We start from the raw sequence: 23015 nt of genomic DNA, 5'->3' as shown, positions 1-23015 counted from the left end.
TTATTTAAAGTCGTAGGACAGCTTCCCAGTGGTCAAGAACACTTTGACTATCTCCTCCCTGGCCTCCTTGCACCTGGCCTGGTGCTCTGCAAGGAGGTGCTGCAGGACCTACAGGTGATCTGCTCCAGCTTGTCCTCATCCTCGAGGACGAAGGTCATGTACATGAAGGGCATGTCCACCTGGCAGTTTCCCTAAAACTGCCTGTGCTCCTCGATGGTGACTCTCCCTCCAGAAAAAGCATGCTTGTTGACCTTGGATTGATCTGCTTGTCAGTATCTCTGAAGAAGATGGGGGAGTTGGGGTCGCTGGCATTCCTTTGAGTCTGAGTCCCCTGCAGGGAGGGGAAGAAGGTCGAGTGTAGCAGGGTGGTTAAGGATAGAAGATCCTGGGTGTGATATCTTGTCATCCTGAATTAGGAATCCTGGTTGATGGTACAGGGGATGAGTTCCTGGACATCCATCTTGGCCCCCAAAGATCTGTGGGAATGAGTTCCTAAAGGAGGGAGCAGCATGGATGGCAGGAAAGCTGATCTTCCCCGTGCAGTCACTGTCTGCAATGCCAAAAATGCCTTCATTTGGTTGAAGTTCACATGTTTCTGAATCTTCACCATGTTCTTGTAGAAGTCTGGGCTCAACGACATGTAGTCGAGGTCAGAGAAGATGGGCTTGTTGATGTGAAAGCAGCAGGTGATGATGTCCTTGGCGTTTTCCACAGCATAGCCATAGGCCTGGTCCAGGGTCAGGACTTCCACAGGTACTTCTACTCATCTGCCATCTGGATGAGCAAGAGCACATTCAACATGTCCTGCAGCCACTTTGTGAAAATGAACAGGATGTGGTGGCCTACATGCATGGTTTTGGAAGAAGGGCCCCTGTCCATATACAGGTGAAACAGCTCCTTGTTTTCATAGGCATTGAGGACTTGGTTCATGTCTCTGTTTGAGAAGAAGGTGCATCTGTGCAGGAAGCGGTGCGGTCTCTGGCCTGTGACTCTATCTATTCTGTTTATCAGCTCTTGGTCAGTGTCACTGCTTCCAAACAGAACAATGAGCTTGTCATAGTCACTGCCTTTTGCACTGTTCTTCTGTTAAGTTCAGGGGTCCACAAAATCCACTTCAGCTTCCGTGGCACCTGGGCCACTAACCCAGGTGCAAGGTTCTCTGGAAGGCAGTCCGCCTTGAAGTTCTCCCCCGTGGCCACATTGTAGCTCATTTTTAGCAATAACAGCCTCTTCACTGCAGAACCAATTTCATCCTGGGCTGTGGGGGGCACTGAAGAGGTGGCCAGTGGAGTAGCTGAGATTTCTGTGCAGCTGGGCTCTTCTTTTTTAGTCTTCCCCCTCTAACTGTTTCCCCTTATAAGTCCCTTTCTTCTCTTTTCTTCCTGTTTACTTCACCCTGCAGCTATTTGCAGTAAGAATTTCTTAGAAATCAACCAGCTTCTCACAAACACTTGAGCCTCTTGACCAATTCCTCATGAGACAGTCCAATCAGGTTTTGGTTGTGAGTGTGTGTGTTTGGGAGAGGGTAGGTGTAGAGACCAATGAAACCCACTCTAAATTCAAACTATTAGCTGGTCATTGCATCATTTGCTGGTCATTAGCCACCCCACACTGAAAGCTGGCCTCCATTTAACCTCCCCACTCACTTCCCATCTCACATCTTTAGCCTCAGTATGAGAACTGAGTTTTCATTTGTCCTGATGGGAAGAAAGGCAGACTCCAAGTGCCCTGTGGGTATTGTGCACTAAGGCAATGTTGTGAAAGATCAATTCTGGGGTCACAGGGACCTGAATTTCCAAAGACAGCTTTGACTTTTTTTAAAAAAATATTTTTATTCATTTCAGAGTGGAAAGGAGATGGAGTGAGATGAAAACTTCAATGATGAGAATTATTGATCATGTGCCTCCTGCACACCCCCTACTAGGGATTGAGCCCATAACCTGGGAATATGCCCCTGACCAGAATCAAACTTGGGACCCTTCAATCTACAGGCCAATGCTCAATCCACTGAGCCTAACCGGTTAGAGCTGGCTTTTTACTTTTCTTTTTATTGCTGAAAGTATTATACATGTCCCTTTTTTTTACCCCTAGTGACCTCTCCCAGCACCTTACCCCCAAAACCTTCACCACCCCATTGTCTGTGTCCATGGATTATGCATATATGCACATGAGTTCAGTGGTTGAATTCTTCCACCCTCCCTCCACCCTCTCCTGCTTTCCCTCTGAGGGTTGACAGTGTGTTCCATGTCTCCATGTCTCTAGGTCTATTTTTTCATCACTTTATGTACTTAGTTATTTTTCACATATGACTGAGATCATATGATATTGATCTTTCTCCCACTGGCTTATGCAAATTAACCGCCATCTTCGTTGGATTAATTTGCATACTCATCCTGATTGGCTGGTGGGCATAGCAGAGTGACACCAATTTGCATGTTTCTCTTTTATTAGTATTGATATAAAAACCAAGTGACCAAAGTGACCAGTCACTATGACATTAACTATTGCTGGCCAACCGGCCTGATCAGGGGTGGTGCTGACCAGTCAACCTCTCATGTTCCATCCCGTGGGCTGGCCTAGCCCCAATTAGCCCAATTGGGGCAGGCCGGCTGGACCCCACCCATGCATGAATTCATGCACCGTGATTCTAGTGTTATATATAATTAAGAACAATGTCAAAAAGTTTACTGCCTATCTTTCTTCTAGGAGTTTTATGGTTTTGCATCTTATAGTTAACTCTTTAATCCGTTTTGAGTTTATTCTGATATATAGTGTAAGAAAATGGTCTAGTATCATTTTTGCATGTATTTGTCCAGTTTTCCCAGCACCATTTATTGACTAGAGTGATGGCAAACCAATGACACACGTGTCAGAGGTGACATGCAAACTCATTTTTTAGTTGATTTTTCTTTGTTAAATGGCATTTAAATGTATAAAATAAATATCAAAAATATAAATCTTTGTTTTACTATGGTTGCAAATATCAAAAAATTTCTATATGTGACATGGCACCAGAGTTAAGTTAGGGTTTTTCAAAATGCTGGCATGCTGAGCTCAAAAGGTTCGCCATCACTGGACTAGACAGTGCTTATCCCATTGTATGTTCTTCCCTCCTTTGCCATAGATTAATGGCCCGTATAGGTGTGAGTTTGTTTCTGGGTTATTCTGTTCCATTGATCTATAGATCTTATGCCAGTACCATGTTGTTTTGATTACTATGGGCTTGTAGATTAGTTTTATCAATGGTAGCATGATACCTCCAACTTTGTTCTTCTTTCTCAAGATTGCTGTGGCTATTTGGGGTCAAAATTTTTGGATTATTTGTTCCAGTTCTATGGTAAATGGCATTGGTATGTTGATATTGATTGTGTTGAATCTATATATTCCTTTTGGTACTATGGACATTTTTTACATTAACTGTTCCTATCCATAAGAAACAGTATATGCTTTCATTTATTTGCTTCCTCTTCAATTGCATTCTTCAGTGTCTTATTATTTTCAGAGTTCAGACGTTTTACCTCTTTGGTTAAATTTACTGCTAGGTATTTTTGATGCAATTGTAAATGGGATGTTTTCTAAATTTCTTTTCTGATGTTTCATGATTGGTACATAAAAATGCTATGGATTTCTGAATACTAAATTTTTATCCTGTAACTTTCCTAAATTAATTTACAAGTTCTAATAGTATTTTGATGGAATCTTTAGGATGTCAGTTTTGAGATCATTGAAACTGTCCATATTGAGGTGCAGAAGAAATGTGTTTCAGGGCTGTGCTGACAGATGGAGAGAGGAGACAGAGTAAAGGGAGGGAAGGGCAAGTTCACAGGAGGGAAGATGGGAGGCGGAGAGTCGGTGAGGCTGTGGAGGCCGGGCTCTGCCGGCAGAGAGGGGGCCTTGATGGTGAACACGAGGAAGTGGAGGTCGCTGGCGTCACCAGGCCAAGGACCCCGGTCAGGCTGTGGGAACTGTGGGTGGGGACGCTGACGTCATTCCGATGAAGCTTTGGGATTCATGCTGAGGCAACAAGGATTCCCCAAAAGGGCTGGGCGGCGGTTAAGGAAACAACCACATCAGGACCACAGTCACACAAGTTGCTCCGAGAAACCAAGTGCGGTTGCTGTCCTGGCAGCGGTCGCACTTGTCCTCGTGGGTCACATTTTAAAATGCCAGGAAGGCCAGGGACCAGCATGAGTCGGGCATGGAATCCGGAGAAGGTCAGCGCTGCCCGCCTCCTCGGGGCCCCCTCACTCCCGCCTGTGACGTCCTCCCGCCCCTCCCCCAGGCCCTGAGTAACGGTCACTGCTTCCGGTCCCCTCAGAGCCAACCGCCACCGCAAGCGGCTCCGGCCTCCCGCGTGTCTTGTCGCTGCGGCCGCCTGTCCTCGGTGCCCTGCCCTCACCCGGGACCTTCTGAGACCCCAGCCGCCTGCACCTGTGACCCGCAGGCCTCCTCCACTCAGCCTCAGCCTCCAACCCGCTCCTACGCCTGCAGAAATGGCCACTCCTCCGCCCTCCTCTGAGCGCCAGAGCTACCATCCAGACTGCGAGGCCGCCATCAACCACCAGATCAGCCTGGAGCTCTATGCGGCCTCCGTGTACACCACCATGGCCAGCTACTTCCAGAGGCCCGACCGGGCCTGGCAGCAGGGCTCCCAGTACTTCCAGAAGATGGCCTACAATAAGAGGGAGCAGGCGGAGCGGCTGCTGTGGCTGCAGAGCCAGCGCGGGGGCCGGCTCCTACTGGAGGACGTCCCCTGGCCGCAGCAGCACGAGTGGGACAGCAGCCTGATGGCCCTGGAGCTGGCCATGCTCCTGGCGAAGAGAGTGGACCAGGGCCTGCGGCACCTGCACCGCCTGGCCACCCACCGGGAGGACGCCCACCTGTGCGAGTTCCTGGAGAGCCACTGCCTGCACCCACAGGCCGCCTTCCTCCAGGAGCTGGGCGACCACATCAGCCAGCTGCGCCAGATGCAGGCCCCCGAGACCGGCCTGGAGGAGGACCTGCTCCACAAGCTCACCCTGGGCGACAGAGAGGAGCACTGACAGGGACTGCCTTCCCGAGAGCCGTGGGGGCCTCCCCGCCCCATGCCCGGATGCCAATGGCAATATAGTCCATGAAAAACGGGCACCTCAGTTCCGTGTTCAAGGTTCATTGTCTCTTCAAATAAAGTCATTGGTTCTTAAATAAATAAAGGTCTTTCTCTGATTCCTGTGAGCAAATCCCTCACATTTCAGTTTTAAAAAAGCTATCCAGGAGTCTCCACCGAGGACTCAATTAGGTGCAGCTCGGGACCCTGGATGGAGGAGGGAGGAGGGATTCGATAGGACCCTGATGGAGGGAGGAGGGATTCCATAGGACCCTGATGGAGGGAGGAGGGATTCCATAGGACCCTGGATGGAGGGAGGAGGGATTCCATAGGACCCTGATGGAGGGAGGGAGGAGGGATTCACAGGACCCTGGATGGAGGGAGGAGGGATTCCATAGGACGCTGATCGATGGAGGAGGGATTACATAGGACCCTGGATGGAGGGAGGAGGGATTCCATAAGACCCTGATGGATGGAGGAGGGATTCCATAGGATATTGATGGAGGGAGAAAGGATTCAATCAGACTCAGATGGAGGTGGGAGAAGGGATTCCATAGGACCGTGATGGAGGAGGGAGGAGGAATTCCATAGGACCCTGATGGATAGAGAAGGGATTCCACAGGACCCTGATGGATGGAGGAGGGATTCCATAGGATCCTGATGGAGGAGGGAGGAGGGATTCCATAGGACCCTAATGGAGGGAGGAGGGATTCAATCGGACCCTGATGGAGGAGTGAGGAGGTATTCCATAGGGTCCTGATGGAGGGAGGAGGAATTCCATAGGACTCTGATTGATAGAGGAGGGATTCCGTAGGACCCTGGATGGAGGGAGGAGGGATTCCATTGGACCCTGGATGGAGGGAGGAGAGATACCATAAGACCCTGATGGAGGGAGGGAGGAGAGATTCACAGGACCCTGATGGATGGAGAAGGGATTCCATAGGATCTTGATGGAGGAGGAAAGAGGGATTCCATAGGACCCTGATGGAGGGAGAAGGGATTCAATTGGACCCAGATGGAGGTTTGAGAATGGATTCCATAGGACCGTGATGGAGGAGGGAGGAGGAATTCCATAGGACCCTGATGGATAGAGGAGGGATTCCATAGGACCCAGGATGGAGGGAGGAAGTATTCCACAGGACCCTGATGGATGGAGGAGGGATTCCATAGGATCCTGATGGAGGAGGGAGGAGGGATTCCATAGGACCCTAATGGAGGGTGGAGGGATTCCATCGGACCATGATGGAGGAGGGAGGAGGGATTCCATCGGACCCTGGTGGAGGAGTGAGGACGTATTCCATAGGGTCCTGATGGAGGGAGGAGGGATTCCATAGGATCCTGGATGGAAGGAGATAGGAGGGATTCCATAGGATCCTGATGGAGGGAGGAGGGATTCCATAGGACCCTGATTGAGGATGAAGGAGGGATTCCATAGGATCCTGGATGGAAGGAGAGAAGAGGGATTCCATAAGATCCTTATGGAGGGCGGGATGTAGGAGGGATTCCATAGGACCCTGCATGGAGTAGGAGGTATTCCGTGGAACCCTGCATGGAGGAGGAAGTATTCCATGGGACCCTGGATGGAGGAGGAAGTATTCCATGGCACCTGGGAAAACACAAAATTAACCTACCCCTTATAAACAATGTATATGAGGGTGAAGTCAGGTGGATGGTGTTCAGCCCTTTGAATGTGGATGAATGTTCATGCTTAACGTATAAAACATATCCTTAAAATCACAGGTGTGCTTACCTCTGGAAAAAGGGTGTATAGAATGGGATTGGGCAGGGATTAAAAGAAAGGATTCTTGTATTTAACCTACAGTTTTGGTTTACTAAAATATGCAAATATTAACATTTGTTAATCTGGGTAGCAAGATGGAGACCCCTTAATCTAAGGACAGAGTAAATGAAATTGCAATACTGCGGATGGTCCTTGGTCAATTGTGATAGTAAATAGCTGCTCTGTGAAGAGCAGGTCTGTTTTAACTTGCTCAGCTCTAACCCTACCCCATGCCTCCTTACATAGGACAGTAAAGGTCTTTGGCATCTGAGCCTTTTAATCTCCCTAACTACACTCCAAGACAGTGAATGAATGGAAGACAATTACAGACCTGCAGAGAAGGGAAACAATAGGACCCATTTTCCTGAAGGAAAAAACACTAGTGTTCCAATGTGAGAAATATTGTGTTTTCTTTGGCATCAGAAAGTGTTCCTATCCTACCTGTAAACTCTATGCCAAGTATCCCCGAAGGAGAAAGAAAGTGAATAACTGACACACTCCACTTCCCCATTTTGAGCAAAACACTGGTAGTGAAATGGACATCACAATTCTAGATCTGATCCATGCTACTTACTGAGGTGAATCAAGTAAGTCCTTTATTCATATATATAAATGAAAAAGGTTTGCCAGATGTATGAGGAAGGTAAAATAGAAGATCACAATAAACACACAAAACTATGTCATTTTGCAGGAAAACTCAGATAAAATATAGAAATAAAAGATAATTTCATCCAAAAATTCAAATTCCTATTCTCAGATTTTTAAGGGACGAAAATAGATTTATAAAAGTAAAATAAAATGTCTACTATAGAAGGAAACAATTAGAGGACAGATCAAGCACTTGCAAGATAGAAATATTTGCAACCCTTGGATTGACCTGGAGAGTATTATGCTAAATGAAATAAGCCAGTCAGAGAAAGGTAAGTATCACATGATCTCACTCATATGTGGAATCTAATGAACAAAATAAATCCATGAAAAAAATAGATCCAGAAAAAATGTCATTTTGATTTTTTAAAAAAAATGAAAACTAAAAGGGGAAGTTTCTGGAATAATCTGATGTTGAAAAATGTTGCTATATTACAAGGTATCAGTATTATCTTAAATGTGCTTATTATAAGTGATCAAAGTTATGGTAACAACTACCTGTAAGACACAATCTTCACATGCTGTCTATTTAAGAAGCAAAAAATGGGACAATGGAGAAAGATAAGTACTCTACATCAGTAATCACTCTTCAGAAATATTTGCTTTGGGAGATGGTAAACAACTACAGCAGGCTCTTTTTCAATAGCCATATTTCCTAACGTTAGCTGCCATAGCCAGTGTAGGATGAATACTTGGAAGATGCTTATGTTCATACAGTAATGTAACCTCATGTATTTAAGAGTGAAGAGAGCTCTAGAAACATTATTTGGAACACCTGATGCTCATTCATTATATTTCATTGGCTAATTTTTAAATATATATATATATATATACATATATATATATATATATATATTTAGAGAGATAGGGAGAGGGAAAGAGGGATAGAAACATCAGTGATGAGAGAGAATCATTGATCAGCTGCCTCTTGATGGCCCCTACTGGGGATTGAGCCTTCTTGCCTGCACCACCCTGATTACGTGACCTTCACCAAAATGTTACCAGGGACACTTCAGTCCCCAGGCTGAGGCTCTTGGAGAACCTTTTGAGCTCGGCATGTCAGCATTTTGAAAAACCCTAACTTAACTCTGGTGCCATGTCACATATAGGAATTTTTTGACATTTGCAACCATAGTACAAGGAAGATTTATATGTTTGATTATTATTTTATATATTTAAATGCCATTTAACAAAGAAAAATCAACCAAAAAAATGAGTTCGCGTGTCATAGGTTCAACATCACTGCTATCCAATGATCCAAAACAGCTAGGATTCACTTGACAATTTCGATAACGGGTACATGTAATTTCTGTTGCATATCTATCTTTCCTCTTTGGAAAAGGTATATGTCACATGACAAATGGGGACAATAGTGAACTTTTAAAGGGGTTTGAATATACTGGTCATTACCTTTGGCTACGTATCATTTTTCCTATGAAAATGTCACCTCGTTCTTATCCTTAAATGGAGATATTCTCCCAGTGCTTCCTACTGCAGGAAACAATAATATTAATATTAATAATGATATTAATAATAATATTAATTTACAAGCAATGACTTCTAGAATAGATTGAGTTCCCATTGAATCGTGGTCACTGATTTTCTATTCCTTAGCTTCATATTTTAACTTATACCAACCACTTAAGTCTTCCTAGCTGTATTAATGTATTTAATTCTATTTCATTGATTTGCAATCTCAGCCTACCTCACTTAACACTTACTCAGAAAGAATGTACTTCAAGGGTGAAGTCTGAAGAAAATCTTTAAAATAATCAGATGGCAAAAATTGATGGGAATTTTCTTATAAGGAGAGTATGGTGTTTGTATCTTTAATTGCAATAGTTTGCATATTGGACACACTGCCTCATACAAAAGGAGAACTGAACCAATGTATGCTGAATAAGTAAATGAATAAAAAATGTATTTGAGGACAAGATTCAAGTTGCTGCCATGGTTGAAGAATTACATCTAATCTGTAATGTGTGTATTAGTGTATTATTGGCTATGACCAAGAAAAACCCATGCTGCATTGAAACTGTAAAACACCTAATGCGACATGCTAAGGAGTTTACTATTTATTTTTTGGAATTTTTAGAAGATGCTTATCCTGAGTATTAGGGGAAAAAGAAAAATTGGTTGGTATGGATTTTAAAAGAGGCATTTGTTTCAATAATGCGGGTGTGATCTACAATTTCTAATCACGGAGAATAGCAAGAATTTACGGTACCAGGAGATGGACAGCCCGACTTCACAAAGGGCTGTCCATCTCCTGAAGATGTGAACACTCGTGGCCCTCCGGAGGGCTTTCTCCCCATGATGGCTTGGAAGTCGTGGGAGACCTTTGAAAAGGCAGACTGACTCACAAATTGAGGGAGACAAAACAAAAAAAAGTAAATTATATTTTCTCTCCTGGCCAAAGTAGAGTAACAGGGATCAGATATATGCCCTGGAACACCTGAAAAAAATAATGAAATAAAATAAGATAAAATTATGAAAGACACTGGACATCAGGAAGCAGGGACAGATGCCTCACAGATAGGAAATAAATGAGGTGACTCCTCTGATGGCTCCACATTCCTTCCGTTTCTAGGCCACAGGCAGAGAGGCAAAGACCAGCAGTCACGCTATGTAGAGGAGATGGAGCTAAGACACCACAGAGAACAAGGTGGGTAGAGATCTCAAGGCAGACAACCAGAGAGCAAAATGAGAGAAAGAGAGGGAACTCCAGAATCTTGCACGCCACAAGAATGATTCCGGGGATTACTGATCAGCTTGTGTGTGAATACATTATTAGAAGCCAGGAAAGAAACCACTGGGAAGGATTCTTGATAACTGATATTCACACAGGGCCTGCAATAGTGACCTTTACTGTCAGCCAGACTAGATGCACAGGCATTGAATAATTTACGTGGAAGGGTCTTGCTTCAGTAGTGAGGAACAGTTACTTAACCATACCACATGGTATAACAGTATTTCGCCATGTACTATCACAGGGAACGGCTCTGTTTATTATAAATCAAATCTTGAAAGGGATCCCAAAGAACCAAACTGTTTCCAAGAAACACAACAGTATCTAAAAAGGGCAAATATTATTTGTGAAAAGAAAATGGATGGTGAACAACACATGGCTTTGAAATAAAGATAGGATCGGTAGTAGGGCACTGAACTATCCTTTGTCCTCAGGCTTTAATATGGCACTGTTTTTCTGATTATGTTGAAATGTTACCTTAAGAGATAATTGATCTTGATTTCTGAGGGGGATTTTGGGTGCCATCTGAAGTTGTACACCCAATGCCTCACTCACCTCACCCATATTTGGGCAAATATCAAAACCTGACGGCTGTGAGTACATAGAAAAAACATGGCTCTCAGAAGCTCCCGCCTTTCAGTTGTTACCTATAATTTATCCAGGAGAAATGAAAGTACTTGTATGACGATGTGAACACGTGAAATATTCGTGACCCCATGATTTCGAAACAGCCTCAAACTGGAATCAATCCAAAAGTCCATCAAAAGATGAATGGGGCCGAAACCGGCTTGGCTCAGTGGATAGAGCGTCGGCCTGCGGACTGAAAGGTCCCAGGTTCGATTCCGGTCAAGGGCATGTACCTGGGTTGCGGGCACATCCCCAGTAGGAGATGTGCAGGAGGCAGCTGATCGATGTTTCTCTCTCATCGATGTTTCTAACTCTCTATCTCTCTCCCTTCCTCTCTGTAAAAAATCAATAAAATATTTAAAAAAAAAAAAAAAGATGAATGGGCAGCTGACCTGTGGTGTGCCCATACACGGGAACAGTTCTCTACCACAAGCAAGAACGCAACCTTGCAGGCCATTCCGGGACAATGCAGTCTGTGCAGGGGCGCGTGCTGACCCGCCTCAGGAAAGAATAAGAATGAGTCAGTACCAGGCAATGGTCTCCTAGCAACGGGGGCGCTGGGACAACAAACCCCTGAGGCCGTCTGGTCCAAGGGCGCCATGGCGTGCCAGCAGTGGCCCTTACCGGAGCCCCACAAGGGGTGGCTGCTAAAGTCGGACCTGAGGAAGAAGGCGCTCATAGAGTCGGGGCTGATCAAGCCGTGGCAGTCAGGGCCGAAGCTCGACAAAAAGCCGGAGCCCAGCAAGAAGTGGCTGCTAGGGCCGGCGCCGCTGGAGCCCTTGCCCCTGGGCATGGAATGTAAGCCCTGGTTCAAGGACAGGGACAGGTTGCCTTCCCGCTATCTCTGCAGGCAGAACAAGCAGCTTGGGAAGTGCCCCACCTCCATGGACAGCCGGCGGTGGGTATTTGTGAAGGAGGGACTGGACGACTTCAGAACGGGCTGTCCATCTGCTGAAGATGTGATCACTCGTGGCCCTCGGGAAGGCTTTCTCCCCATGATTGCTCATAGAATTCCCCGCCCTCCGCCCAAAAAGATTCACAGGCAGCCGCCCACGGGAGCGGACCTGTGTTCCAAGCTCTCGCCAGCCCAGCGAGCACGGAAGGCCTTTGTAGAGAACATTGAAGCCAGCCTGACCCAGCAGTCCCTGGCGAACTGCCTGAATCTGGAGGAAGCTCTCCCTCCAGACCTCCTCCTCAAGGTCCTGGAAGTGCTAGATCCTGACAGGAAGCTGGAGGACACGTGGGCACATTGTGAGGGCACCAAGGAAAGAAAGAAGACCCCCACACACCTGTGTGAAGAACATCCTGAGCAGACCAACCTGGAGCCTCCCCAGGCAGCGAACCTGGAGCCTCCCCAGGCAGGGATCCTGGAGCCTCCCCAGGCCGTGAAACTGGAGCCTCCCCAGGCAGTCCACCCCGTATCTTCCTGGAAGCTCAACCTGGAACCTCCCGAGGAGGACAACCTGGAACCTGAAGACCAAACCCACGTGCAAACGGCCAAGGAGAGCCTCCAGTCATATTTATTCAGTTTGTTTCCTGAGGAAGAGACAAATGCAAAATGCACAACGGATATTCCCAAAGATCTTGGGCTCCAAAAATCAAGAAGAAGAATTCGTGAATTCTGCAGATGGATCGATGATAATTTTGGAGACATAGGCATTGTTGAAGAGGACCTCATGAAACAGTTTGAGGTTGACTTAGAGGTCCCACTCACCCATAATACAGTCAAAATAAAGAAAATAAGCCAGCTTCCTTTGAAGATAAGGCCCTGCAAACAGCTAGATGACATACAGCAGAGAAAATTCTCCCTGCAGGAAGGTAACTGGCAAAGGAAACTCCGAAAACCAGAAGACCCTCATAAACCCAAACGGGAGAAGATAAGGTATGGAGCATGGTACCTGGACCCCAAATCCTGGAAAAAGCTGGTCAATGGCCAGCCTCTGCCCGACCCTAAAGTCGTCCCTGACAAGGAACATTTGACCGATGGAAGGCATCTTGAACCAGACATTATTGATGAACTTTATGGACCAATTGCCTTCAAAGATTTCATTGTAAGCAAGGGCTACAGGATGCCAGGTGTGATTGAGAAGATGTTTATGAGGAAGGGATGGAACTATGAGTCTGTGAAGACTCCTATACACCGAGTAATGAAACTCCTCTCCAAACCCAAAGAGGAGGATTCAGGGGACAAAGAGGATTAGACAATTTTCTATTTACTGTTCACTTGGCTAGTGTGTCTCTCATTTGAACATAAGTCAGAATTCACCATGAGTGCCTCACTGTGTATGGACAATTTGATTCCACAATATCTGTAAATTTTAACACCTATTGCTAATAAAACTTTCTGAATGAGCTTCTGCTTGGGTTCATCAATGTGTTATGTATTTTACCAACTATGAAGTCAATATTTACACATACTCCTCTTGGTTTTGATTGCATTAGGAGTACTATATATTTATGTCAATTATTCATTAAAAATAACCATAAATAAAAGAATTACTTACAAAAGATCTTGTTGCCCAGCCGATGTGGCTCAGTGTTTGAGCATTGACCTATGAACCAGGAGGTCATGGTTTGATTCCAGGTGAGGGCATATGCCTGGGGAGCAGGCTCGGTCCTCAGTGGGGGTGCATGCAGGATGCAGCTGATTAATGATTCTCTCTCAACACTGATGTTTCTCTCTCTTCCTCTCCTTCTCTGAAAATCAGTAAAAATCTTATATAATTAAATCCAGTGACCAAAATATCAGGACAACCAGACAACCAGAGACTAGAACAACTGCCGCCCCTTGCCCCGGCTGGTTAGAGTTGGCTTTTTTCTTTTCTTTTTATTGCTCAAAGTGTTATATATGTCCCTTTTTTTTTTACCCCTAGTGCCCTCTCCTACACCCCTACCCCCAGTCTGCACCACCCCATAGTCTGTGTCCATGGGTTATGCATATATGAACATGAGTTCATTGGTTGAATTCTTCCCCCCTATTCCCCTTCCTGCTTTCCCTCTGAGGGTTGACAGTGTGTTCCATGTTTCTATGTCTCTAGGTCTATTTTTTTCATCAGTTTCTGTTGTTAGTTATATTTCACATATGAGTGAGATCATGTGATATGGCTCTTTCTCCCACTGGCATATTTCACTTAGCATAATGTGCCCTAGGACCATCCATGCTGCTGCAAATGGTAAGAGTTCTTTCTTTTCTCAGCTGCATAGTATTCCATTGAATAGTCGTACCACCATTTTTAATCCATTAATCAGCTGATGGGCACTTAGGCTGTTTCCAAATCTTAGCTATTGTCAATTGTGCTGCTATGAACATAGGGGAGCATATATTCTTTCAGATTGGTGTTTTCTGATTTCTTGGGATATAATCCTAGAAGTTGGATCTCTGGGTCAAATGGCAGTTCCATTTTTAATTTTTTGATGAAACTCCAAACTGTTTTCCACAGTGGCTGCACCAGTCTGTATTCCCACTGGCAGTGCACCAGGGTTCCCTTTTTTCCACATCCTTGACAACACTTGTCATTTGTGGATTAATTGATGATAGCCATTCTAACAGGTGTGAGGTGGCACCTCACTGTCCTTTTTATTTGCACCTCTTGGATGATCAGTGACCTTAAGCACTTTTTCATATGCCATTTGGCCCTCTGTGTGTCCATTTTGGAGAAGTGTCTATTTAGATCCTTTGCCCATTTTTAATTCAACTGTTTATCTTCCTTTTGTTAAGATGTATGAGTTTCGTGTAGATTTTGGAGGTTAACTCCTTAGATGTATCGTTGGCAAGTATGTCTTCCCATGCAGTGGGCACTATTTTTATTTTATTGATGGTTTCATTTGCTGTGCAGAAGCTTTTTTATTTTGATGTAGTCCCATTTATTCTCTCCTTAATTTCCATTGTCCTAGGAGTTGTAGCCATAAACATAGTGCTACAAGAAATGTCTGAGATTTTGCTGCCTGTGGATTCTTCTAGGATTTTTGTGGTTTCCCGACTTATATTTAAGTCCTTCATCCATTTGAGTTTATTTTTCTGTATGGTGTAACTTGGTGTTCTAGTTTCATTTTTTCTTGCATGTTTTTGTCCAATTTTCCCAACACCATTTATTTAAGAGACTATTTTAACTCCATTGTATGCTCTTGCCTCCCTTGTCACATATTGAACATAATGACTTGTGTTGATTTCTGGGTTCTCTGTTCTGTTCCATTGGTGCATATGTCTGTCCTTGTGCCAATACCAGGCAGCTTTGAGTACATTGGCTTTGTAGTATAACTGGAAATCTGGAATTTGACTCCTCCAACTTTGATTTTCTTTCTCAATACTGCTAAGCTGTTTGGGGTATTTTTTGATTCTATATAAAAGTTTGGAGCATTTGTTCTAACTGTGAAATATGCTGTTGGTATTTTAATGGAGATTGCATTGAATCTGTACACTGCCTGGGTACTATGAACATTGTAATGATGTTGCTTCTACCAATCCATGAACACGGTATATTCTTCCACTTGCTTGTATCTTCCTGTATCTCCCTTTTCAATGTCCTGTAGTTTTCCTAGTACAGGTCTTTTATCTACTTGGCTAAGCTTATTCCTAAGTATCTAAATTTTTTTTTTATTTCAACGGTAAATGTGGTTGTTTGTTTGGTTTCCCTTTCTGAGAGTCCATTATTGGTGTATAAAAATGCCATAGATTTCTGGTTAATTTTATATCCTGCTATGCTGCCAAATTCATTAGTTAAATCTACTAGTTTTCTGATGGAGTCTTTAGGGTTTTCTTTGCATACTATCATGTTATCAGCAAATAGTGACAGTTTTACTTCCTCCTTTACAATTTGAATGCCTTTCATTTCTTCTTGTTGTCTGATTGCAAAAGCTAGTACTTCTAGTACTATGTAGAATAGGAGTGGTGAAAGTGGGCATCCTGGTCTTGTTCTTGTCCCTATTTGAAATGGTTTAAGCTTTTGTCCATTAAGTATGATGCTGCCTGTAGGTTTGTCATAGAAGGATTTTATTATGTTGAGGTATGAGCCCTCTACTCCCACTTTGTTGAGAGTTTTTATTTAAAAAAGGGATTTTTGTCCCATTGGATTTTGTCAAATGCTTTCTCTGCGTCTATTGATATGATCATGTGGTTTTTATCTTTCAGCTTGTTTATGCGATGTATCACATTTATTGATTTGTGGATATTGTACTGGCCTTGCATCCCTGGAAGAACAATTGTTCATGGTGTATGATCTTTCTAAGGTATTGCTGGATCCGAGTTTCTAAAATTTTGTTGAGGATTTTAGCCACTATGTTCATCAGGGATATTGTCCTGTAATTCTCTTTCTTTGTACTGTCTTTATCTGGTTTTTGGAATAGGGTAATGCTGGCCTCAAAGAAAGAGCTTGGAAGTATTCCTTCTTTCTGAATTTTGGAATAGTTTGAGGAGGATAGGTGTTCATTCTTTCAATGTTTGGTAAAACTTCTCTGTGAAGGCATCTCGTCCAGAGTGTGTTTGCAGGGAGTTTTTTTTTTTTTATGACTATTCAGGTTTTCTCATTAATTTATCCATGGATGTCAATGGGTATGAAAGTCTCCTACTGTGATTGTGTTGCTGTTGATCTCTCCCTTGATACCTTCCAGAAGTTTTGTTTATGTATTTGGATGCTCCTGTATTGGGTACATATATGTTTACCAGAGTTAAATACTTTTGTTGTATCAATACCCTTAATATTATGAAGTGGCTTTCCTTACCTCTAGTTATGACCTTCACTTTGAGGTGTATTTTTCTCAGATATAGGTATTGCTACCACAGGTTTTTTGTTTTGTTTTGTTTTGTTTTTTCGTTTCAATTTGCTTGAAGATTTTTTTACAATTTCTTCATGTTCAGTCTGTGTGAGTCCATTGTTCTGAGGTGGGTCTGTTTTAGATAGTATGTATATGAGTCATGATTTCTTATCCATTCAGCTACCCTGTGTTTTATTTGGGGAATTTAATCCATTTACGTTTAAGGTTATTATGGATAGGTCATAATTTGTTGCCATCTTTATTCTTTGAGCCTGTTTTGCTTTCTCTTTCTCCCTTTCTATTTCTTCTCTACAACAGCCCCTTTAGCATATTTTGCATAGCTGTATAGGTGGTGATAAACTCCCATAGTTGTTGTTTTTGTTTGTTTGTTTGGGTTTTTGTTTGTTTGTTTGTTTGTTTGTTTTGTTTTTTTGTCTGTGAATCTCCAAATTTCACCTTAAATTTTGAATGATAGCTTTGCTGTTTAGAGCATTATTCAAATCAGTAGTTTGCTTTGCATCAGTTTATATACTTCATTCTATTACCTTCTGGCCTGGCGTGTTTCTGTTGAGAAATCAGTTGATAGTGGACATCCCTTTTACGTAACTTTGTCTCTCTCTTGCAGCCTTTAAGATTCTTTGTCTTTTACATTTGCCAATTTAATTACGACGTGTCTTGGTTTGGGTCTTTTTGGGTTCATCTTGCTTGGGACTCTCTGTGCTTCTTGGCTTTGTGTGACTTGATTTCTCCCCCAAGTCTGGAAAGTTTTCTGTCATTGTTTCTTCTAAAAATATTTCTATTCCTTGCTCAGCCACTCTTCTTCTGCCACAACTATTATGCACATGTTGTATTGTTTCCAATTGTCCCAAAGCTCCTGTAGACTCTCCTTCTGATTTTTAAATTTTTTTTTTCAGTTGCTGCTCAACTTGGGCATCTATTTATACTTTGTCTTCTAACATGCTGATTTTGTCCTCAGCTTCTTTTAGTCTATTCTTTAATCCTTCCATTGTGTTCTTTATGGCTGCTATGTCATTCTTCATTTACTTTTTATGTAAAAGTGATTTGATTTTATTTAATTTAAATTCTTTATTGTTTAAAGTATTTCATATGTCTCCTTTTTCCATGTTGACCTCTCCCCACCTTTGCCCACCTACCAGTACATGCCCTCACCTCCCCTTACAGTTGGTGTCCATTGGTTATTCTCATATGCATGCATACAAGTCCTTTGGTTGATCTCTTATCTCCTCACCCCCTGCTTTCCCTCATGGGTTAGACCAGGGGTGGGCAAAGTTTTTGACTCGAGGGCCACAGTGGGTTCTTAAACTGGACCGGAGGGCCGGAACAAAAGCATGGATGGAGTGTTTGTGTGAACTAATATAAATTCAAAGTAAACATCATTACATAAAAGGGTACGTTTTTTTGTTTGTTTGTTTGTTTTGTTGTTGTTTTGTTTTGTTTTGTTTTGTTTTAGTTTATTCATTTCAAACGGGCCAGATCCGGCCCGCCGGCCGTAGTTTGCCCACAGCTGAGTTAGACAGTCTGTTCGAGGCTTCTATGACTCTGTTTCTATGTTTGTTCATCAGTTCATGTTCATTATATTCCACAAATGAGTGACATCATATGATATTGACCTTTCTCCAACTGACTTATTTCACTTAGCATAATGCTCTCTAGTTCCATCTATGCTGTTGTAAATGGTAAGAATTCCTTGATGCCGATGGCCATATAGTCCATGAAAAACGGGCACCTCAGTTCCGTGTTCAAGGTTCATTGTCTCTTCAAATAAAGTCATTGGTTCTTAAACAAATAAAGGTCTTTCTCTGATTCCTCTGAGCAAATCCCTCACATTCCAGTTTTAAAACAGCTATCCAGGAGTCTCCACCAAGGACTCAATTAGGTGCATCTCGGGACCCTGGATGGAGGAGGGAGGAGGGATTCGATAGGACCCTGACGGAGGGAGGAGGGATTCCATAGGACCCTGATGGAGGGAGGAGGGATTCCATAGGACCCTGATGGAGAGAGGAAGGATTCCATAGGACCCTGATGGTGGGAGGAGGGATTCCATAGGACCCTGATGGAGGAGGGAGGAGGGATTCCATAGGACCCTGATGGAGGGAGGAGGAATTCCATAGGACTCTGATTGATAGAGGAGGGATTCCATAGGACCCTGGATGGAGGGAGGAGGGATTCCATAGGACCCTGGATGGAGGGAGGAGGGATTCCATTGGACCCTGGATGGAGGGAGGAAGGATTCCATAAGGCCCTGATGGAGGTAGGGAGGAGGGATTTACAGGACCCTGATGGATGGAGAAGGGATTCCATAGGATCTTGATGGAGGAGGAAAGAGGGATTCCATAGGACCCTGATGGAGGGAGAAGGGATTCAATCGGACCCAGATGGAGGTTTGAGAAGGGATTCCATAGGACTGTGATGGAGGAGGGAGGAGGAATTCCATAGGACCCTGATGGATAGAGGAGGTATTCCATGGGACCCTGGATGGAGGAGGAAGTATTCCATGGCACCTGGGAAAACACAAAATTAACCTACCCCTTATAAACAATGTATATGAGGGTGAAGTCAGGTGGATGGTGTTCAGCCCTTTGAATGTGGATGAATGTTCATGCTCAACGTATAAAACATATCCTTAAAATCACAGGTGTGCTTACCTCTGGAAAAAGGGTGTATAGAATGGGATTGGGCAGGGATTAAAAGAAAGGATTCTTGTATTTAACCTACAGTTTTGGTTTACTAAAATATGCAAATATTAACATTTGTTAATCTGGGTAGCAAGATGGAGACCCCTTAATCTAAGGACAGAGTAAATGAAATTGCAATACTGCGGATGGTCCTTGGTCAATTGTGATAGTAAATAGCTGCTCTGTGAAGAGCAGGTCTGTTTTAACTTGCTCAGCTCTAACCCTACCCCATGCCTCCTTACATAGGACAGTAAAGGTCTTTGGCATCTGAGCCTTTTAATCTCCCTAACTACACTCCAAGACAGTGAATGAATGGAAGACAATTACAGACCTGCAGAGAAGGGAAACAATAGGACCCATTTTCCTGAAGGAAAAAACACTAGTGTTCCAATGTGAGAAATATTGTGTTTTCTTTGGCATCAGAAAGTGTTCCTATCCTACCTGTAAACTCTATGCCAAGTATCCCCGAAGGAGAAAGAAAGTGAATAACTGACACACTCCACTTTCCCATTTTGAGCAAAACACTGGTAGTGAAATGGACATCACAATTCTAGATCTGATCCATGCTACTTACTGAGGTGAATCAAGTAAGTCCTTTATTCATATATATAAATGAAAAAGGTTTGCCAGATGTATGAGGAAGGTAAAATAGAAGATCACAATAAACACACAAAACTATGTCATTTTGCGGGAAAACTCAGATAAAATATTGAAATAAAAGATAATTTCACCAAAAATTCAAATTCCTATTCTCAGATTTTTAAGGGAAGAAAATAGATTTATAAAAGTAAAATAAAATGTCTACTATAGAAGGAAACAATTAGAGGACAGATCAAGCACTTGCAAGATAGAAATATTTGCAACAGCATGGATTGAGCTGGAGAGTATTATGCTAAACGAAATAAGCCCGTCAGAGTAAGGTAAGTATCACATGATCTCACTCATATGTGGAATCTAATGAACAAAATAAATCCATGAAAAAAAAAAGATCCAGAAACAATGTCATTTTGATTTTTAAAAAAATGAAAACTGCTGAAACCGGTTTTGCTCAGTGGATAGAGCGTCGGCCTGCGGACTGAAAGGTCCCAGGTTCGATTCCGGTCAAGGGCATGTACCTGGGTTGCTGGCACATCCCCAGTAGGAGATGTGCAGGAGGCAGCCGATCGATGTTTCTCTCTCATCGATGTTTCTAACTCTCTATCTCTCTCCCTTCCTCTCTGTAAAAAAATCAATAAAATATATTTAAAAAAAAATGAAAACTAAAAGGGGAAGTTTCTGGAATAATCTGATGTTGAAAAATGTTGCTATATTACAAGGTATCAGTATTATCTTAAATGTGCTTATTATATGTGATCGAAGTTATGGTAACAACTACCTGTAAGACACAATCTTCACATGCTGTCTATTTAAGAAGCAAAAAATGGGACAATGGAGAAAGATAAGTACTCTACATCAGTAATCACTCTTCAGAAATATTTGCTTTGGGAGATGGTAAACAACTACAGCAGGCTCTTTTTCAATAGCCATATTTCCTAATGTTAGCTGCCATAGCCAGTGTAGGATGAATACTTGGAAGATGCTTATGTTCATACAGTAATGTAACCTCATGTATTTAAGAGTGAAGAGAGCTCTAGAAACATTATTTGGAACACCTGATGCTCATTCATTATATTTCATTGGCTAATTTTTAAATATATATATATATATATATATATATATATATATATATATATATATATATATATTTAGAGAGATAGGGAGAGGGAAAGAGGGATAGAAACATCAGTGATGAGAGAGAATCATTGATCAGCTGCCTCTTGATGGCCCCTACTGGGGATTGAGCCTTCTTGCCTGCACCACCCTGATTACGTGACCTTCACCAAAATGTTACCAGGGACACTTCAGTCCCCAGGCTGAGGCTCTTGGAGAACCTTTTGAGCTCGGCATGTCAGCATTTTGAAAAACCCTAACTTAACTCTGGTGCCATGTCACATATAGGAATTTTTTGACATTTGCAACCATAGTACAAGGAAGATTTATATGTTTGATTATTATTTTATATATTTAAATGCCATTTAACAAAGAAAAATCAACCAAAAAAATGAGTTCGCGTGTCATAGGTTCAACATCACTGCTATCCAATGATCCAAAACAGCTAGGATTCACTTGACAATTTCGATAACGGGTACATGTAATTTCTGTTGCATATCTATCTTTCCTCTTTGGAAAAGGTATATGTCACATGACAAATGGGGACAATAGTGAACTTTTAAAGGGGTTTGAATATACTGGTCATTACCTTTGGCTACGTATCATTTTTCCTATGAAAATGTCACCTCGTTCTTATCCTTAAATGGAGATATTCTCCCAGTGCTTCCTACTGCAGGAAACAATAATATTAATATTAATAATGATATTAATAATAATATTAATTTACAAGCAATGACTTCTAGAATAGATTGAGTTCCCATTGAATCGTGGTCACTGATTTTCTATTCCTTAGCTTCATATTTTAACTTATACCAACCACTTAAGTCTTCCTAGCTGTATTAATGTATTTAATTCTATTTCATTGATTTGCAATCTCAGCCTACCTCACTTAACACTTACTCAGAAAGAATGTACTTCAAGGGTGAAGTCTGAAGAAAATCTTTAAAATAATCAGATGGCAAAAATTGATGGGAATTTTCTTATAAGGAGAGTATGGTGTTTGTATCTTTAATTGCAATAGTTTGCATATTGGACACACTGCCTCATACAAAAGGAGAACTGAACCAATGTATGCTGAATAAGTAAATGAATAAAAAATGTATTTGAGGACAAGATTCAAGTTGCTGCCATGGTTGAAGAATTACATCTAATCTGTAATGTGTGTATTAGTGTATTATTGGCTATGACCAAGAAAAACCCATGCTGCATTGAAACTGTAAAACACCTAATGCGACATGCTAAGGAGTTTACTATTTATTTTTTGGAATTTTTAGAAGATGCTTATCCTGAGTATTAGGGGAAAAAGAAAAATTGGTTGGTATGGATTTTAAAAGAGGCATTTGTTTCAATAATGCGGGTGTGATCTACAATTTCTAATCACGGAGAATAGCAAGAATTTACGGTACCAGGAGATGGACAGCCCGACTTCACAAAGGGCTGTCCATCTCCTGAAGATGTGAACACTCGTGGCCCTCCGGAGGGCTTTCTCCCCATGATGGCTTGGAAGTCGTGGGAGACCTTTGAAAAGGCAGACTGACTCACAAATTGAGGGAGACAAAACAAAAAAAAGTAAATTATATTTTCTCTCCTGGCCAAAGTAGAGTAACAGGGATCAGATATATGCCCTGGAACACCTGAAAAAAATAATGAAATAAAATAAGATAAAATTATGAAAGACACTGGACATCAGGAAGCAGGGACAGATGCCTCACAGATAGGAAATAAATGAGGTGACTCCTCTGATGGCTCCACATTCCTTCCGTTTCTAGGCCACAGGCAGAGAGGCAAAGACCAGCAGTCACGCTATGTAGAGGAGATGGAGCTAAGACACCACAGAGAACAAGGTGGGTAGAGATCTCAAGGCAGACAACCAGAGAGCAAAATGAGAGAAAGAGAGGGAACTCCAGAATCTTGCACGCCACAAGAATGATTCCGGGGATTACTGATCAGCTTGTGTGTGAATACATT

The 23015-nt window shown here is 42.7% G+C and overlaps 2 protein-coding genes and 1 pseudogene across 2 annotated transcripts; 2 read left to right on the top strand and 1 right to left on the bottom strand.

The window, feature by feature from the left end:
• On the bottom strand, window positions 1-1653 carry LOC132223606 (tryptophan--tRNA ligase, cytoplasmic-like; annotated as a pseudogene).
• Window positions 1654-4493: 2840 nt separating this feature from the next.
• Window positions 4494-5042, top strand: LOC132223605 (ferritin heavy chain-like). The gene has a single exon (XM_059678701.1). The coding sequence runs from the start codon at window positions 4494-4496 to the stop codon at window positions 5040-5042; it is 549 nt and encodes a 182-aa protein (XP_059534684.1).
• Window positions 5043-11489: 6447 nt separating this feature from the next.
• LOC132223604 (protein FAM47A-like) lies at window positions 11490-13091 on the top strand. The gene is made up of 2 exons (XM_059678700.1): window positions 11490-12224; window positions 12324-13091. Exons 1-2 carry the CDS (start codon window positions 11490-11492, stop codon window positions 13089-13091), a joined length of 1503 nt encoding a protein of 500 aa, XP_059534683.1.
• Window positions 13092-23015: the final 9924 nt, after the last annotated feature.

Source organism: Myotis daubentonii, chromosome X (assembly GCF_963259705.1).
Source record: "Myotis daubentonii chromosome X, mMyoDau2.1, whole genome shotgun sequence".
Classification (NCBI taxonomy): domain Eukaryota; kingdom Metazoa; phylum Chordata; class Mammalia; order Chiroptera; family Vespertilionidae; genus Myotis; species Myotis daubentonii.
This window is presented reverse-complemented; position numbering and strand designations above follow the sequence as displayed.

What these genes read in the sequence shown, in the direction of transcription:
- LOC132223604 (XM_059678700.1), top strand. Translation starts at nt 11,490, where the DNA reads ATGGCGTGCCAGCAGTGGCCCTTACCGGAGCCCCACAAGGGGTGGCTG. An exon ending in CCAACCTGGAGCCTCCCCAG is followed by an intron (nt 12,225 to 12,323) that starts GCAGCGAACCTG and finishes TCTTCCTGGAAG; the next exon opens with CTCAACCTGGAACCTCCCGA.
- LOC132223605 (XM_059678701.1), top strand. Translation starts at nt 4,494, where the DNA reads ATGGCCACTCCTCCGCCCTCCTCTGAGCGCCAGAGCTACCATCCAGAC.